Source organism: Cavia porcellus, unplaced genomic scaffold, assembly GCF_034190915.1.
Source record: "Cavia porcellus strain 051 isolate PalLab524CR breed Dunkin Hartley unplaced genomic scaffold, mCavPor4.1 scaffold_6, whole genome shotgun sequence".
NCBI classification, from domain to species: domain Eukaryota; kingdom Metazoa; phylum Chordata; class Mammalia; order Rodentia; family Caviidae; genus Cavia; species Cavia porcellus.
Genome location: NW_026947489.1, coordinates 27,967,845 through 27,987,787, shown reverse-complemented (window position 1 = coordinate 27,987,787; position 19,943 = coordinate 27,967,845). Strand labels below are relative to the sequence as shown.

The 19,943-nt window shown below is 40.3% G+C and overlaps 1 protein-coding gene across 9 annotated transcripts in view; it reads left to right on the top strand.

Annotated features, from left to right (window-relative positions):
• The first annotated feature begins 11,112 nt into the window (after nucleotides 1-11,112).
• Nucleotides 11,113-19,943, top strand: part of Stard9 (StAR related lipid transfer domain containing 9) — a 113,699-nt gene continuing 104,868 nt past the window's right edge. For 3 of the 9 annotated variants that reach the window (XM_023567531.2, XM_063249547.1, XM_003475447.5), the window contains exons 1-2: nucleotides 11,115-11,440; nucleotides 17,260-17,329. In XM_023567531.2, the coding sequence (XP_023423299.2) occupies nucleotides 11,394-11,440; nucleotides 17,260-17,329 (117 nt within the window). In that variant the 5' untranslated portion in view covers nucleotides 11,115-11,393. Of the gene's footprint in view, nucleotides 11,441-17,259; nucleotides 17,330-19,943 lie in introns of all 9 variants that reach the window. The other 6 variants (XM_023567530.2, XM_013158693.3, XM_063249550.1 and 3 more) reach the window with 4 other exon arrangements.

The following is a 19,943-nucleotide window of genomic DNA, read 5'->3' as shown; positions in this document are numbered from 1 at the left end:
TGTTGCACTCTAGCTGTGTTTCACATTTGTTGGTAGATGGGTTGGGGGCTGCGGTGGGGAGGGAGAGTGATGCTTGATTTTGATTTGCTTACTATTAGAAATCAGCAGTTTTATTTTTCATTTTAATTTCATTTGGAGCTCAGAGGGATAATTTGATGATTTCTCTTTTCCTGATTTTACAAGCTCCTTTATTTTATTTTCTTTTTATGGCATGTGTAGTAATATTTTTTAAATTTTATTTTAAAGATAGTAAAATACAACAGAACAAGACAGAACAAAACCAATCAAAACAATGCAGTGAAATTGTTACAGAACTTCAGAGCAGGATACCAGGAAAACAATAATAGCTATCATACTATATCCCATTATCTTCAAAATAGTTGCCAACTCCATCATGTATAGCAAAATCAAACCAAAAGCAGAACACTATAAAACCAATTAAAACAGAATATTGAATGAAGCAAAACAATTAATCAGAACAAAACAAAACTGTGAAAACAATATTGGCCTTCAAAGGCAAGATAGAAGGAAGTCTCCCATATTTGCTATATTGCATACTGTCATTCTGCCAAGAGATGCTCAGATCTCTGGTCACAGGTCAGCATAATCAACCCAACAATATAAGTAAGCATTTAGTTGCTTTGTGTACATTAGTTTCCATCAACTCTGATTGACCTCAAAACCATCCAGTTGCTAATGGTGTAGGGGGTGTAGGGTGGACACAGGACAGGATGTTTGATTCTCAGCCCGTGAGCCAGTAGGCTCATGGGAGATGCTGACTTGTTCTCTCCCTGGAACGCCCACAGCTCACACTGCTTACTAGAAAGGCTGGCTGGTTGCTTTCTTGGTTGGTCCCCCAAGTTCTAGCATGGCTTCATGAGTAGTAATATTAACAGAAAGATTTAATTTGGGCAACTTTGATTCTTAAAAGAGGAAGCAAAGCATAGGAATAAACATTGAAGAGTTCACTTCAGTTTGAGACCAAATTGCTTGGATCTTTGTAAGTTCCAGTTTTGTATGTCAAAGAGGAGTTTAAGGCCTTTCTGACCATCCTGAGTTGCCTTTTTTTGTGCAGCCATGTGTCATGTGGAGTTGCTCCTAACTACTTCTCATGCATCCTGCTCCTGTATTTTCTGATTTCTTCTGGACTGGGTTTTCCATTCTCCACCAGCAGCTGCAGTGTCCTGAACTTTCTAGTCCTGCTGATCTTCAGCAACAGGGGTGGAAATTAGAGGGCAGTTTCTGGCCAGTTTTCTAAGAAATTTCTGAATGCTGTTACTTTTTTTTTTTTTTTGTCTTTTTCCTTTTTATCGGTACTGGGGATGGAACTCACGACTGCCTGCTTGCAAGGCAGGCACTTATGCCGCAGAGCTAAATCCCCAGCCCATGAATGCTGTTATCTTTATAAATGTGAGAAAATAATTTTTTTCAGTATGTTTATTAATGTTTTTATAAAGTAAAAAGAAACACTTATGATTAATAAGAAAGGTGGTTATGGCTGGATGTTTCCCGGACTTGTGTGTGTATCCATGGTGTTGTTTTGTTTTGTCTTTTTGGGACAGGGTCTCACTATGCAGTTCAGGCTGACCTTGAGCTCAGGCTGGTCTCAAACTTGCAGTGTTTCTTTTGCCTCAGCCTCCCAAGTGCTGGGATTACAACCTGTACCACCACACCCGGCTCTCTTTGTAATCTTAAATTTAACATTCTCAAATTTTCAACTCTACCTGAAATTAAAATAATAAACAAAGCTACATATTTTGGATCAGAGCTAGGTGTGGTGGCCTTTCTTCCTTCTCCTTGTTTTTTTCCTCCTCTTCTTCTTCTTTTTCTTTTCTCCTTCCAATTCCTTCTTTTTTTCTTTTTTCTTCTCCTTCCCTCTATTCGTCTTCCTCTTGATCTTTTTTCAGTATTTATTTATTTTAAAGAGAATAAAACCTACAAAATAAAACGGAATAAAGCTAATCAAAACAAAGCAGTGAAAGTGGTACAGAACTTCAAAACAGGATAATAGGAAGTCAACAATGGCTACCATAATGCCTCTTGATATCTTCACAATAGTTGCCCATACCATCAGACATAGTAAAACAGAACATTGAATAAAACAAAACAATAAATTGGAACAAAGCAAAACAGTGAGAACAATATTGGATTTCAAAAGCAAGACAGAAGGAAATCCCCCATATTTGCTATTATTGCGTACTGTTATCTTCCTAATAGATGCTCAGACTACTGCCATTAGGCCTGCAAAATCAATCAAATAATACAAACATTTATTTGTTTTTGTACTTTTTTGCTATTTTATTTATTTTTATTAGTACATGTTTGCAGTACATAATGATTACATTCCTTGTAGTCCCATTTTTTTCTATCCCATTTTCTCTTTTGGAATGGGAATGTTTAACCTCTGCCACTGTGTCAGCAGGGTTTAACTTTATTTAGATTTTTTTAAAAACTAGGGCTCACAGCTAAGTTTACCTTGAGTCTCAGAGGACACTTCAGAGTTAGAAACTGTTAGGACTTTGGCAACTCTTAGAGATGGTCTAAGTGTATTTTGCATAAAGAGATCAACGTGAATCTTTTGAGGGCCAGGGCAGTATTATTAAGCTTTATATCTAGATGTATCCCCAAAGCCTCCTGTGCTCATAGGTGGGGCTTTTGGGAAATGATTAGGTCATGAGGGAGTGATACTCATCAGTAATGTTAGTCCACCAAAGAGTTCATAGCCAAATGTGATGTTGGGTGGTGCAATCTGGTCCAATGAGGCAGGTCACTGGGAGCCTGGCTATCATGCCACAAAAGTCCTTTTGTTTCACCATGCCCCTTTGCCATGCTGTCCTGCATGGAAGCTAGCTAACTATGGACTCAAACCTGTACAAATGCTGAGCCAAAACAAAACAGAACAAAGCTCTCCTTTGTAAAGGTACGGTGTTTTTTTGCTTTTTTTAGTTCAGAGTCTTGCTCTATACCACAGCTGGCTTTGAACTCATAGTGATCCTCTGGCCTCAGCCTCTTGAGTGCTGAGACTACATGCATGTGCTGCTATGCCCAGCCAAGGTACAGTATTTTGTGACAGCAATGAGGGAAGTAACTATGAGTTACTAGAAGGGGAGAGCGACAGCAGGTACAGGGAACAAGGTAGGAGCTGAACTTCTCTGAATAGATCTCATATATTTGACTTTAGAACCATGTAAATCAATTACATAGTTACCAAAAGAATCATCCTAAAGATTGAAAGCAATATTTGATTAAAAGCAGTAGTTAGGATAATGACTGTAAGTAAATCAACAAAACAAATGACTGTACAGCAAATTGGTGACATAATCACATTGGGGAAAATTATTTCAAATGACTTCAAATTTCAATAAATTTGGGCCAGGGATTTAGCTCAGTGGCCTAAGTGTCTACCTGACCAACATAAGGTCATGAATTTGATCCCAGGTACAAAAAAAAAAAGTTCAGTAAATTTGAGTAGTCCTAGACCTAGTGGGATACTTTAAAGAATAAATAACAATAAACCTATAGTCCTAATATTTGGGAGACTGAGGTAGGAAGATCACAAGTTTAAGTCCATAAACAAATTCAGATGTGTTATGCAGAAGTACCAGCTCCTTGTGATGAATGTAACCATTATGTATTGCAAATGTAATAGTAAAAAAGGTCAATCCTAGACTGTGCTACCAAACAACTTGTCTTTAAGTAAATACATAAATGAAATAAAATAAAAGGTCAACTTGGCTAGGATGTATAGCTCAGTGACAGAGTACAAGGCCTTGGGTTAAAAAAAATAGTTATCAATGGAGTTGTAATTCTTTTGGTACTGGGAAATCAAACTTACAACCTCATGCTTGCCAAGCAGGCACTTACACTGCTGAGCTAAATCTCTGGCTTGGGGTTGTAATTCTTGTATCTTGCTCCTGGGTGCTCTGATTTCAATTTTACTGTCCTGCTGGCTTTACTGAGTGACATATGCATGACTAACTGAAAAAAGAGGTGCCCTGGGCTAGAAAAAAAAAACTAATTGTATTGTAATGTTTTGTGTTCTCTGCACAAATAGCTGCTTTTATAATACAATAATATGAAGAATGTAAATAAATTTATTTTAATTTAATGAAATAAATTTGTCATTATAATAGTTTTTAATTGGCATCCATACTCTTTATATTTATGCAGTAATTATTTAGCTTCAATCAACTAACTATATTTGGTTCATTTATAGACTCTTATTAGTAAAATGTGGTTTTATCCATTTGTATCACTAGTGCTACAAACTACGTGATGGCACAGTCACACATGTACCACCTATGTGGTTCAAGTCAATAGAAATGTGTTAAACTCTCAGTATTGGCATTGGTGCTTATATTATTATTTGGTAAAGCAAATGATTAATTTTTCTGGAATAGGTAGAATAGCATAGAAGACAATATTTTGAAGTAAGATTTTGAGGTGGTTAAGTAAAAATTCTGTGGTTCTGAAATTGAAATGAAAATATGCAAAATGGAAGCCATGTATAGTGACACATACCTGTAACCCTGGCATTTGGAAGGATGAGGCAGGAGAATGATGAATTTGAGGCCAGCCTGGGCAACACAGTAAATTCGAAGATAGCTTTGAGGCAGGAGATTGGGTGGGACAAACTGGCTAGAAAACTAGGTGTGACCTGTCAATCAAATAGACTCAAAACACAATTCCCAAACTGTGCACCTGGGACCAATTATAAAGTGCTACCTTTAATTCTTGTGGGTTTTTTTTCTTTTTTTTTTTTTTGTCTTTTTGAGACAGGGTCTCATTATGCAGTTCAGGCTGGCTTGGGGCTCACTTTGTTGCCCAAACTGGCCTGGAATTCAAAACAATAATACTGATACCAAGATCACAAATAAATGACCATGAAATACCTCCCTAAGTATTTATTTCACTTTATAGTTTGATTTTCAATGAGAATGAATTGTTTGGCCTAATGTTATTTAAAAATGCTTAACTATTTAATGTGAAACTTCATTATGAAGCTATTATTTAAGTCATCCATTTCCAATATTCCAATTCAAAGAAAAACTTTTGCATTTTTAGGACTTTTGCAAGACTTAAATTTCCAAAATTAAAAAGTGCAAAGACTTGTTTTAGCCTAAAAAATTCATTGCTTCTGGGGCTGGGGATTTAGCTCAGCGGCATAAAGCACCTGCCTTGCAAGCAGGCAGTCGTGAGTTATATCCCTGGAACCGATAAAAAGGAAAAAGAAAAAAAAAATTTCATTGCTTCTGAGTTGGTACATCAGAGTATGGCACATTTTTTGGTGAGATTTTTCCTAGGAACCAATTTTTAGCATATTGTAGTCTATGTGAATACCTTGTATAACATATGTTCTGAATAACAATTCAACATTGAAATCTAATTTCATCAGCTCTTCTATTTCTTAGAAGTCTCACTTTTACCACCTTTTTTTTTTTTTGAGACAGAGTCTTGCTATGCAGTTTAGGCTCAAGGACCTTCTGTAATATGAAATGGCACAGTATTTGCATATGTAACCTTGCACAAATCCTCCTACATGCAGTAAATTATTTATACTTAATACAATGTAAATGTATAACTATATAACTCTTGCATTATTCAAACGCTAAAGAAAAGAAATTCTGTACATATTTATACAGATGCAACTATCATAGGCCTATTTACATGAAACATAATTTGTGGATATGGAGGGCCAACTGTATGTTTACTATACCATTTTAATTCCTGTTGATTTTTTTTCAATACCAGGGATTGAATTCAGGGTCTCACATATGCTACACAAGTATTCGTTATTTTTTTTTTCTTTCAAGACAGTGTCTTGCTATGTAGTTCAACCTGGCTTTGAATTCACTAGGCAGCTCCAGCAGGGCTCAAACTTACAGTGATCATCCTGCCTCAGCTTCCCAAATGCTGAGATTACCGGCATGCATCATACCTGGCTTACATAAGCATTCTACCACTGAACTACCCCCCCCCCCGCCCCCAGTCCTTGTCTCACTGAGTTAACCAGGCTGGCCACAAACCTGTAATCCTATTGCCTTAGCTTCCCAAATGCTGAGATTACAGGTATGCACCACCATGCCTGGCCTACACAAGCATTCTATCATTGAGATATACTCCTACCCCTTTTTATTTTGAAACAAAGTCTCACTGAGTTGACCAGGCTGGCCACAAACCTTTGATTCTCCTGCCTCAGCCTCCTAAGTATCTGAGATTATAGGCATGTCACTATCCCTCGCTCTTCTATTAATTTGCTATGTTTTTGAGGCAGGCTCTCACTATATAATTCAGGCTGGCCTTGAACTCTCAGCAATCCTCCTGCCTCAGCTACCCAACTTCTCAGATTATAGGCATTTACTACTATGGCTGGTTACTCTTTCATTTTTTTCCCTTTTCCTTCATGTTTTGATGTGTATGTTTGTACTTAGTACTACTGGAGTCCTTAAGCTGCTTACCTGTGTAATAATTTCCAACAAATTTGAGGAGTTTGGGGTTCATTATTTCTCTCTCTCTCTCTCTCTCTCTCTCTCTTTTTAGCAATGGGAATCAAACTCAGGACCTTGCACTTGCCATTTGTTTTTTAATGTCTTATTTTCTGTTCTCTCTTTTTTAGGGTCTCATTACACAAGTAAGCATCCTTGACACGGCTCCATAGCTGCGTGGCGCTTTGTTCATCTTTATTCTATCTTTTTACTCTCTTCTAGAAATTGGATGATTTATATTATACTATTTTCAAGTGCACTAACTCTTCTGCCAGCTAAAATCTGATATCAAGCTGGGCATGGTGGCTCACCCCTGTATTCCCAGCACTTGGGATGCTGAGCCAGAAGGATTACAGCAAGTTTGAGGGCACCACACCCAGCTATACCTTCAATTCTAAATTTAAATCTTGCACAAAATCAAGTAGGTTTTTGATAAGATGGGCTAGATCTGATGTCAAGTTGAGGAATGAGAGATTCAATAGACTCTTGCCCTATAACCACTGTGAGCTTCTTCCAATGTCCACTGTTACTCAGCCAAGTGTATTTATTTTGTCACTTTTTTGTTTTTTAAAACACAGGATCTCATTTTGTAGTATGAGCTGTCCTTAAACTTACTATGTAGTCCAGGCCGAAATTTGCAATGATTCTCCTGCCTTGGCCTCTTGAATGCTATGATATAAGCATGCACCACCAGCCCAGCTTATAATAATACTTTTTAAGAAACTTAGTCACCTGTGGACTTTGGAGAATGCTAGGAAACTCACATATTTTGAAACTTGGTAAATGAAGGAAAAGAATTAGACCTTTGTTATGTGCTCTGTACTTCAGAGTAATCAAATACTTGATAAAAAGCTTCTCTTTATAGGAGTATTTTGGTGCATAAATAAAAATGAGTATTATAATTGTGAAATCTCTAATGAAATGATGACCTAGTGGGCTCATCAGATCATAAAGAAAGCAAATGGTGATGATGGAACTTTGGCATCTGAACAAGAAAGCAATTTGCCTAAGCACCCCAGCGCAAGCCAGGAGGAGAACTAGTCAGTGGCCCCCAACATCTGGCCATGGAGGAACTTACATGGCTGCACAAGAAAACAATTCATCCGCCCTCTTGGTAAGTGCCCCTGGCTCAGGTCAGGAGAGAACCAGTCTCCGGTGTGAGCCTACCAGTGCTCAGGTTGAGAATCAATCCCATCCCTCCCCTATCTCCCCATTAGCAACTAGGGACAGAGGCCTGAGCATCTCTTGGGAGGATGACCATATGCAATATAGCAAACAGGGGGGATTTCCTTCTATCTTCTGTTTGAAGGCAAATGTTTGTGCTGTTTTGTTTTGTTATGATTGTTTTGCTCTAGTCAATATTCTCTTTCGACTGGTTTTATAATGTTCTGTTTTTGGTTTGATTTTGCTATACCTAATTGACTGGACAACTACTGTGAAGATAATGAGATATTTATACTATGGTATCTATTATTGTTATCCCAATATCCTGCTGTGAAGTTCTGTACCAATTTCATGGCACTGTCTCGATTGGCCTTGTTCTGTCTTGTTCTTTAAAATAAAAAAAAAAAAAGAAAGCAAATGGCTCAAAAAGAAAGATTTCTATTAACTTAATCAAGGCTCTGGATACAACTATCATTTACAGGAAATACCAATACTGAACAATATTTAAATGTCGCTACAGGAACAGTTTGCAAAACCTAAACTCTGGGAAAATGACTTGGTCTCTTTAACAAATAAATGCTGCAGTTGAGGTTGGGAAGAAGAGGGATAAGAAAGCCAGCAGAATTAAAGAATAAAAGACACACCAACCAAACTTTATTTTGACACTATTCAAACAAGAGACAAAGCTACATCTTCAGCTCTATTTTATTTTTATTTTTTGAGACAGGATCCCACTACGTAGTATAGGTTGGTCTTGAACTTGCTTGCCTCAGCCTCCAGAGTGCTGAGATTGTGAGCATCTGCCACAATGCCTAGCTTTATTTTTTATTTTTTGAAGCCGTCTCCAAATTGCTTAGGCTGGTCTCAAACTTGTAATCCTCTTGCCTCAACCTCCCAGAGTGCTGGAATTACATGCATGTATTACCATACCCAGTACAAGAAAGTTGGGTAGGTGCAGATCTGCATGCCTATTATCCCAGCAGGAGGATCACAGTGAGTTTGAGGTCAGCCTGGGCAAATTAGTGAGACTTGTCCCAAAATAAAAAATAAAAAGAGTTCAGTATGTATCTCAGTAGTAGAGCACTCCTAGATTTAATCCTCAGCATGGGGAGTGGTGGAAAGAAATACATAAATGAGGGGCTGGGGATTTAGCTCAGCAGCATAAGCGCCTGCCTTGCAAGCAGGCAGTCGTGAGTTCAATCCCTGGTACCGATAAAAATGAAAGAGACCAAAAAAAAAAAAAAAAGAAAAGAAATACATAAATGAAATCATTTTACTTTTCTTCAAAATTTATCTGTTGTTTCCTAGATCACTTACACTAAAACCCAAAGACTACCACAATCTCATGCCCCTTCATGATTCTCCCTCTGTCACTCAACTCTGCTTTCATTGGCTTCCTCCCATTCCTGGAAAATTTCCAACTGTTGTCAGCCTTTGCTCTGGCAGCCACGTGCCTCTCCTTTCACAGCCTTCAGATTTTTCTCACTTTCTCAGTGCGGCCTTCTCTGGTCATGTTATCTAAAATCATCACTTCTCACCTATTTCCTTCCCATGTTTATGTTTTTCTCCTTAGCTAGTCTGATGAACATTTTACTACGTAGTTTTACTTATAGTCTCCCTCCCTCGGCTTGTGAGGTCAGAGCTCTTGTTTTCTTCATTGCTTTATCCTGAGTGCAACAAGGACAGCAATGCCTAATAGAAGCTTTCTTAGGAATCCTTGTTAAATGAGTACCTACATCACCCCTTCTCTTCCTTTAAGTCTATTAACGTGTGGCCTTACCAATCAGTAAAGGCATTCCTGAAGATACTATATAAATTAGCACCTTTCCTCTACAGGCTGTATTACTGTATCCCCTTTCCCTAATTTTTTTCATTGCACTTAGCACCGTTTGACATATTATTATGGTAGGTTATCTTTTTTCCCTTTCCTTACAGATCCTTACAGATCCTTACAGATCTTAATTTATATGAAGACAAGGACTTAGTTTTGTTCGCCACTATTTGTCAGCTCCTTAAGTCAGTCCTCAACACTCTGTAGTGTGCAATAGCTTTTTTTTTTTGTACTGGGATGTTGGGGTCCGTGCCTAAACTTCTCAATACCCTAAACCGGTGCACAGGCACAGGCTCAAAGGAATGAGACACGCGGCATAGTCTTTAGGGCTGCAAGAGGGATGAAATCCTCGCAGAGATCCTACCTCTGCTAGCCGGCCAACTGACTGACACTAGGCAGCGTTGAGATTTGACCAATGCCCTATGGGCGGGAACACGCGCGGCCCCGCCCAGATTTACTCCACCTCCCGGGACTCCACTGCTCTTAGCTAGTCCGATGAACAAACAAATTGAGTGGACAATGGAGGAAACTCCAACACGATGTTGGGAGGGAGTTCAAGGACCCTTCAGAGCAACAGGAGATGCTAATTAAGGAAAACCATCCAGAAAAAAAGTCTGCAGGTGGCCTCAGCTGTGGCCTATCTTGTCACCTGAACGACGTTTCTCCTAGTTCTCAGTTCAGTCATACCCTGGCCACGCTACAGTCCTGCACATGTATTCAGTTTCAAGGGTCTCCAACACCAGGCATCAAACTCACGATCTTGCGCTTGTCCGGCAGGTCCTTTTACTGCTTAGCTAATTCACTGGCAGTAGCTATTTCTTTCTTTCTTTCTTTCTTTCTTTCTTTTTTTGGTCTTTTTCCTTTTTATCGGTACCGGGGATCGAACTCTCACGACTGCCTGCGTGTAAGGCAGGCGCTTATGCCGCTGAGCTAAATCCCCAGCCCTCCAGTAAGTATTTCTTGAGTAAACAAATAAACCAGCGGTGGTCAGATACCAATCCCTATATACCATAAATATTGGTAAACTGGCCGTGAGATGGTCCCTGTAAGCACTCCAAATTTCTCTTCAAACTCCAAATGGGTGCTCCTTGCTAGGACCCGCAGAACATCTACTTTGTTCATTTTGTTCTTGCCTCTAAAACTTAACTACTATAGTATTAAGCTCAAGCCAACTCAGTCAACAGAAATATTTAGAGCAGCAACGGGTTTGGTGGCACACACCTGTAATCCCAGCACTCAAGGAGGCTGAGGCCAAAAAATCCGATATTTAGGCCAGCTTGCAATATAGTGAGTTCAAGACTTGGCTGATCTACACAGTGAGATCCCGTATCAAAAAAAATTTAGCACAATACTTAATAAACTTTCCAACGTCAACCAAAATTTAATAGATTTGACTCTACATCGCACAAGGAAAACAAAGCCTTGCTGGGAAACAAACAGCATTGAGGAATCTAAAGTGGAGCGAGGGGCGGGACCGATCATTGGCCCGCCTACCAGACTGTGGATTGGCTGAAGCTTGGCGTGGCAGTGCAAGTCTGGGAGAGGGCGCCCTAGGGGGCATAGGAGGCGGAGCAAAGTAGGGTGGACCGAACGTTGTTCGCCCACCGGATTCAGGATTGGCCGACACTCATCCCGCACCGCCCTTCCCGGGCCGAGGTGGGAGCAAGAGCAGTGGAGTCCCGGGAGGTTCCGTGGGGCCGCGCGTGTTCCCGCCCATAGGGTTTAGAGTGGCCACATCTCAACGCGCCCCGCCCCTACCGCCAGCCGCGCGGACTGGGCGGGGCATCCCGGGAGGCGCGCGCTTAGCTCTGGGTAGTGGCGGGCGTGGCGGGCGGCTGCCCGGGTTGTGCTTGGACCTGGGATCTGAGATGCGGCCACTGAACTGGTCTGCGACTCTTGGGTGTGGCTGAAGGATGGCGACTGTGCGGGTGGCCGTGAGGGTGCGGCCCCTCAGCAAGAGGTGAGTCAGCGTGAGGGGGCGCCTGAGACGCTGAGGGAGCTGAGGAGCGCGAGATCCTCGCGTACCCCGATAGAGCTTCTGGCGCGCGGAAACCAGACACAAAGTGACTGGGCTCGGGTCCGCAGATGAGGGCCAGGCGGATCTGTGGTGGCCGCGTCAAGCTTTCCGTGCGGTTTCCTGGCGTCCTCCGGCGGTACAGCGGTGAAAACCGTAGGGCGCGGTGGGCGCTCGGCTTTCGGTGTCCGGAGAAGGGACTGTGGGGCGGGGGCCGCGGGTTTCCTTTGCGAGGCCGTAGAACTCCAGGCCCAGCCTGCGCTTCACAGCTGACCTAATCAGAGCGGAACTGCGGGGGTAGGAAGTCACAGTCACCCATTCCTCAGTATCTGCAGCTGTTAGCCACATATTTTTCTCTTTTCCTCTGGTACATTTGGGAAGTCTGAGGCTTTGCAGACGATTTGGTGATGGAACTGTCTTTTAAAGTTGTTTTGTTTTTAGAAGACGGGCGTGTCTCAGAAAAAGGGCTAGAGATCTAGATTCTGGGTTTAATCTACAATACAAAAACATAAACACCTCACACAAACGGAACAACAAAAAGTTTAGATTTTAGAGTTTGTTAAACGATAGATAAAGTGTACAGAGTCCTGAGTGGAGAAGAGACACCAAGAGAAAAAGATACAGGTCTTTAGGAACATGTTCTAGCTGAGGAGTTGGTGTGGAGGGAAGTGATAAAGCTGACAGTGGGGACCTGAAGGCACATCCTGAAATTACTGGGAAATTTAAAACATTTCTAGGACATAACATGGTTTGATCGTTAGACAGAAAGCCAGGTGTGGTGGTGCACACCTGTAATCCCAGCATTCTGGAGGCTGAGACAGGATTGCTGTGAGTTCCAGGCCAACCTGGGCTACATAGTGAGTTTAAGACCACCCTGAACTACATGGCAAGACCTGGTCTTAAGAAAAAAAAAGGGGGGGGGGCAGAAGGGTCAAGAAAAGGAGTGTCTCGCGGTACTAGCTGACACGATATTTGTCCTCATCTAGAGGTGATTGTCTGACAGAATAATGAGCAATGAGAGAGGATAAGCAAGAAAAAGGAGAACAGAAAAAGGGGGGGGGGTGTTAGAAAAAAGGAAAGCATTAGGTACTTAAACTGCTGTCCCTGAAACTGATTGGTACATGGCTTAGGACACCTGGCTTCTGCATGTAGTCAGAGTGGTACCTCTGTACTCATTATTTAGTTTCTGGAGACACAAGCAGTAACCAAACATTGTTTTGGCTGCAAAACATAGTGATTAACAAGGCAGTCAACGCTGACAAATTTCTAACTTTTGCGTGGAGTACCAAATAAACCACAAGCACTAGAATAAATTTTTGTGTCAAAATTTGGTGCATTCCAAATTCCCAGAGTTTCAAAGCATTGGAGTCCTAGGGCATGACTAACTGGTTGGGCTGGGGGAATGGTTCATGGGTGTAGCTGCCACCTTAGATGTAGTTTCTGGTAGATCCTCTTTTTCTTAAACTATCCTTTTAGGGTTCTCAGAGTAACAATAGGGGCACTCCTGACAGTAATTTCTCTCGTTTTTTTTTGTACTAGGCATTGAACTGAGGACCTTGTGCTTGCCAGGCAGGCTCTTGTGCAGTGGCCGTCTCCTCAGCCCGCTGAGCTGTATCCCTGGCCCAGTAATTTCTTAGTTCTTTGGGAACTAGGAATTTGTAACAGCATGAGTAGGTTAAGAAAATGATGTTAAACTGTATGTTATTATGAAGTGCTGCCCCTTATCCAAATCATTTGCCACTGAGAGAACATGTCTGTTTTGCCACCTCTGTAGGGTCTTGTCAAAATTACTTTTCACACACTATATACCTCTCTCTTTGTCTTTTAATCTGTTAGCTATGGATAACTACTTCTGTGGTTTTCTGAAGATTAAATAAAAGAATACATTAAAAATAATGAGCCTGGCTTATTTTAAGTGTTTGATATATGATTTTTTAGTGATAGTTTTTATTCCCCTGGCTCCTGTACTTAGCTATCTAGGGTTTTATTTTGTTGTTTGTTTTTGGCTGATTTTTAAAAAGTTTATAAAGGAATACTCGGTAGTAACAGCTTGGTTTATATTCCCCTCTAGATAGTAGTTCTTCACCTATAATTTGCATAAAATATAATTTGCATAAATTATAGGTGGAGAACTAGTGTCTAGAGGGGAATATAAACCAATAATGTTATAATGTAACTTTTTATTATTCAGACTGAATTAACTGGACTCTCATAATTCTGATATAGGCAGCCTTACTGCTTTTTTTTTTGAGACAGGATCTTGCTAGGTAGTTCCGCCTGGCCTCAAACTCAGCAATCCATCTTCCCCAACCTCCTGAGCGCTAGGATTACAAGCACGCACGTGCCACCATACTCAGCCCTTACTCCTATTCAGAACCTTTAACCCTAAGGAGTGAACTTTGGTAGATCTCAGGAAAATGGTAGTAGCAGCCATTGCCTTGTTTAGTAGGTATAAATTGAGCGCTTTGAAGCTAGCTCTCTAACTGAAGTTAGTGGCTGTTCTTTTTTCAATTTTGTTTTCTTTTTTCTTCAACTATAAATTTAGCCTTTGCCAGGCATGGTAGTGCATACCTGTAATCTTGGAACTGGGGAGACTGAGGCAGAAGGAACATTGCAAGTTTAAGACTAGCCTGGGTTACAAACTGCATAGAGATCCTGCCTCAAACAACAACAACAATAACAACAAACAAACCCCAAAACCAAAAAAAGAAAAAAAGTAAACAAAAACAACAACAAGGGTTTTTAGTAGCCCTTACTTTGTTTTACAGTATTTTGGAACTGCTAGGTTACCAATGGTTGGTGGGCAGCAAAATCTCACCCTCCTCCTATAGTGTTACATATTTCTACCAAAAGGTTAAATTCAGGAATTTTTTTTCCTCGCTTTATGACAAGGCTCCTGATGAATCCTCATCAAAGAACAAACTTAAAGTCTTGGAAATTTTATCACATAATTTTTTTCTTACTGTCCAAATTTACTATGCTCTGGGTAGTATTGCTTTTGTGACTAGTAAAGGAATAGTTTATTTTTAAACTTTATTATTATTATTTTGGTCCTTCTGAGAAAGGGTCTCACTATGGAGTTCTTGTTGCCTTGTAGCGCAGGCTGGCCTAGAACTCACGGCAGTTCTCCTGCCTCATTCTTCTCAGTGCTGAGATTACAGATGTGTGCCACCATGTCTTGCTGTAAAGAAATAACTTAAACCAGCATTAAAATACAAAGAGGAAGAGCTGATATAGCTCAGGAGGCACAATGCCAGCCTGGCAAGTGTGAGGTCGTGAGTTAGAGTCCCAGTACCAACCCCCCCAAAAAAAAACAACAACAACAACCAAAAAGCCAAACCCCAACCAACCAGGAGGGAAAGCTGGGCATGTTGGCATATACCACTTGGGAGACTGAGGCAGGAGCATCTCTGTGAAAGTACCTGAACTACATAGTGAAACCCTGTCTCACACATACACATTAAAGATGCTTCACAGAGGGAAAAAAGAGGAAGAGAGAAAAAGAAAATTTCTTTTGGAGATAGGTCTCTCACTATGTACTTTTGGCTGGCCTCCTGAGTGCTGGGATTACAGACATGTGCCACCATATCTGGCTAAATGTTATCTTGTAAAACTTTAATACATTTCTTTAGGAGAGTTGGGTTTGGAGAGTGCAGTCTTAGCTTTGGATGAACTGACGGTTCTTGGAGATTAAGAATGTCTGTTAGATTAGTGTGGTGGTACATGTCTAATCCCGGTGCTCTGGGGAGTGCTGAGGTAGTAGGATTACAAATTCCAGCCCAGTCTGGGGCAGTTAGGAATTTAGCAATATACTGTCTCAAAAAAAATCTGGTGATGTATGTTAAGGAAATCTGGAAATTTAACAGAAATACGGTTTACCTGGGCAAGGGGAACTATTTATACAGGATACTATCTGAGGCTTACCTCACAGGTTTAAAAAAGGATCATTCTAAAACCCACTGTTGGGCCAGGGATTTAGCTCATCAGCATAAACCCTGCCTGGCAAACCCAAGGTTGTGAGTTTGATCCCTGGTACCACCAAAAAAAATAAATAAATAAAACCCACTGTCTTACTGGATGTGGTAGGCTGCCTGGGCAATTGAGACCTTGACTCAAAATGAAATTTAAAGATTTGGGAATGTGACTGAATAGTAGAATGTCTGAATAGTGTCTTGTGAGACCCTGAGTTCAATCCTCAATATTGCAAAAACAAAATTTAAAAAACTTCATCTCACTCACCTTCCATTCCTGTAGGTTATATCCTGGGAAACATAAGAAAGGATAAAAATGGAACTGAAGGTATTTTGTCTACTTTCAGGTCCCTAGTTGATAACTTCCCTGCAGTGTGGGGAGCCTAATGATCTTAATTCTTCTTTGTCAACATTTTGGCCGAGAGCACTTTATTTATGGTACCAGGAATTGAACTCATGACCTTGTGCTTGCCCATCAGGTATGCTGTGCTGCTGAGCTATATTCTTGGCCCGGTTTTTTTTTTTTTTAATACCTGGGATTGAACTCATGACCTCACCCTTGCCAGTCAGGTGCTTATACCGCTAAGCTAAATCCTTGGCCCTTTCTTCTTTTTCTTTCTTTCTTTTTTTTTTTTTAAAATAGGGTCTCCTATGTAGTGCAGGCTGACCCTTGAACTTGCTTCTGTAGTCCATGCTGACTGAAAATTCATTGTGATTCTCCTGCCTCATGGCCAGGAGCACTTTAGTCGAAGATTTTTGTTATGAGAAAGGATGGGCTTTAGTGTGGGTCACCTGGATTAAGACCATTAAAGTGAGTATAGAGGTTATTTAGTGGTTCTCAGTGGTTACTTGCATGCCTGCAATGTAGAAAGATTGTTTTGTTTTTGAGATAGGAGCTCAACCTGACCTTGAATATGCTATGTTGTCCAGACTAATCTAAAACTCAAGATGCTTCAGCCCCAGCCTCCTGAGTGCTGGAAATATGGAAAGATCTTTAAAATTTTGACTGTGCTGATTTAAGAAGACAATAAGGAGAGAAATTGTAAAATAGTTTCACAGTGTCTCAAAAGAGAGGACTCCAATACCCATTTGTTTTTTGTTTTTTTGAGACAAGATCTTGCTATGTAGTTCAAACTGGCTTTGAACTATGTCATCTAGGAAGGCCTTGAATTCATGATGATTCTCTGCCACAATTTTCCAAGTGCTGGGAGTACAGGCTTGTGCTACTACACCCCATCTTAGGGCTTCTAATATCTTTGTCGTTGATACTTCTGTTTAGAATCTCAGAAAAATTGAAGGATTCTGCCATGTTATGTGCGGGGCCAGGGATGTTTTCTAGGGTTTCCATGTCTGGTTTGTAAGATATAGTTAACAGCCCAGGCTTTTTGGTCAGACAAGTTTACATTTAAATCTTAGCTCTGCTGTGTGACCTTGGACAAGTTACATAGTTTCCTCTAAGCTTTAGTCCTCCATCTATAAAAATGATGATATATTAAGGAAGCTTCATCGGGAAGTATGAGGATAGAAACAATGCAGTACAATATATCAAGCACCTCATAGAGTATCTTGTACATAAAGAATGAGTAGTATAAAGTGGAGATTTAGCTGCTCCTGAGTTTACACTATACTGATCTAGGAAGCAAGCTGGCCAGGGGAGCTGTTGGTATAAATCATGCAGCTATTTATGGAGGCAGATATTCTTCTGTAAGAAAACCATTTCTCTCCCTACTGCTAGTTTCGGCATCTCTTTCTTTGTTAAAAGTATTCTCATACAGATTTGGGTTTTTTCCCTAGGGAGAGCAAAGAAGGAGGAAAAATTATTGTGGAAATTGATGACAAAGTGGCAAAAATTAGAAGTTTAAAGGTAAGCCTGAAAGTGTTGTCTATTTGCTTTCCACTCTGGGGCTAATTTTGGGGTGAAGGTGTGTATGTGAATATGTTCCCCTCGAAAGGGGAAGAGAAGAGCCTCTAAGGGGAATTGTGGGATAAGTTTGGCCCAGTTGTAAAGCAAATTAAAAAATAAGCCAAAAAACGAAGTGCAGGGAATGTGGCTGCTGTAGCCTATCTTATCAAGTAGATGGAGATGTTTTCAAAACTGATAGGGATGCTTTGAAAATAAACACAAAGGTTGTTATGGGGGCCACGATATTCTTAAATTATGTGATGGGCAATGGTGTCTAACTTCCCCTGCTATGACTTTTCTAAACCTTTCAACTGATACCATTTTAAAGCAGTGATGATGAACTTTTTGGAGACCAAGTAGTCACACTGCAACTCCAACCCCACTTTTTATTACACTACAATTAAATTTGAATACTGAGTTTCCATTTAGAAAAAACAACTGTTATCCAGTGTGCAGATGCTGGGAGCAACTTGGCTTACATGTCAATAGAGAAGGGTGTTTGTGCCCACTGCAGCATGTGTGCCATAGATTCGCCATCACTGCTTTACAAATATTAGAGATTAGTGTAGAATTTTAGCCATAGTGAGGTCTAGATAAAAGCATCGGTTCTCAGAAGGAAGTTGATCACTAGCCCAAGTCTTGTTACAGATTTTCTTTCATGGATGTAACTGAACTTTGAGTTCAGTTGGACAGACACAGGGAACTTCTTTCCCTACACTGCATATCCGCCCCTATTCCTAGAACTAATTTCCTTCATCTCTTTTCTCCATTTATCAGACGAGTGGATGATGGAAGGGTTTGTCCTTTGTAGGTCTTGAGTGGAGAGTTGGGAAGTTGACTATGTGACTACAGTTACAGTCAGTTCCTAGGTGGAAACCAGTGTTCCTGAGAGGTGAGGAAACTCACTGGCAAGGGTGAGGGTTATCTAGACTCGAGCCTCAGAGCCATGCATCCTTCTGTGATGTGATGTGTTTTCTCTTGTCACAAGCTCTCTGCTGAAAGAATGGGACCTGCCAAACTTTCAGTAGGCACTCCTTGGGAACAACAGACTCTCATTTTTTACTGCCAGTTACTCACATCTCTGGTGCCTAATCACTTTAGTTTTTTAGGGAATTCATTTTTGATTTTTAAGAATAAATCTTAGCTGGGCGTGATGTACACCTGTAATCCTAGCACTTGGGAAACTGAGGCAAGAGGATCACTGAGTTTGAGGCCAGCGTGGGCTGCATAAGCAGTTCAAGGCCAGTCTGCACTATATAGTGAAACTGTCCCAAAAACTAAAACACCAAAAAAGAATAAATCTTAGTCCAGATCAAATTTCAGCTTACCCTCTACCCCTACCCAGCTCCTTGTTTTCTTAAGATCAGTTATCCACTAATCTCTTGTCCACTTCTGACAGCCTCATTCTTCTGTAGGTTTTATGTGTGTATCTTGGGGCTTGTTATTGTAGATTGAATTCAGGAAACACTAAGCTATATTGCTAGCCTTTTTGTTTTTTTCTTAGAGTCTCACTATGACCTCAAACTCACGGCAGTCCTCCTGCCTCAGCCTCCTGAGTGCTGAGATTCCAGGCATGAGCCACCGTGCCTGGCTGCTAGGCTTTTTTTATTTATTTAAAAAATTTGAGACAGAGTCCTACTAAGCTCTGGCTGCTGAGTGGCTTTGATTTAAATTTGATTGTTGCTGCCAGCTTCAGTCACTGGTGGTATATACCAGATTGTTCCATCAAGCGTTTGTACCACTTCTCAGAGGCCAGACTTCTTTGATTACAGTAATACAAAGAAAAATGTTGATTTAGTAGTCCAGATGTCATCCTTTACAGTTCCTTAAAGAAAGCCTTAAAATGGTATAAAATTTTGTAACATCTAATTTGTGATACAGCAATTGTAAGTGCATATGATACACACCAGTAATGGGGTTCATAATATTTCCATGTTAAAATTTAGACCAATTGTTGATAAATTTTAAGACTATAAATAAATTTAATAAATTTGTTCATGATATTTTAATCAGTATAAGCAGTATTAATATTTATATTTGGGCAATAATTATTCAAATTTAATCTACTAGATTTGGCCCAAAATTAATTATAGACTTTTAATTAATTTTATTAGTAAAAAGACTGAAAATAGCGATTAACTCCATTTGTACCGCAGTGTATAAGCAGATGGATGGGACAGTCATGAATGTACCCCTAGTGGTTAAAGCCAGTGAGAATATATTAAACTTAAGAACCTCCTACATCAGCCTCCTGAGTAGCTTGGGTAATTGACATTACAGGAATGCACCATAACACTTGTGCTTCTGGAGGTTTATGTTTTGTTTTTGGTGTTATTGTGGCCTGAATCAAGGAACTTTGCACTGAGCAAAGCCCTTTTTATTTTGATGCAGGGTCTCACTAAATTGCTAAGTTGCCCAACTTGGGCCTTGAGAATGCTGGGATCACAAGGATGTGCCACTGTACCTAGCACTTACATATTTATTTATTTTTTAATCAGACTTTGTTTTTCTTTTTCTTTTTTGGTACCAGGGATCGAACTCATCACCTTGTGCTTGCCAGGCAGGCACTTATGCC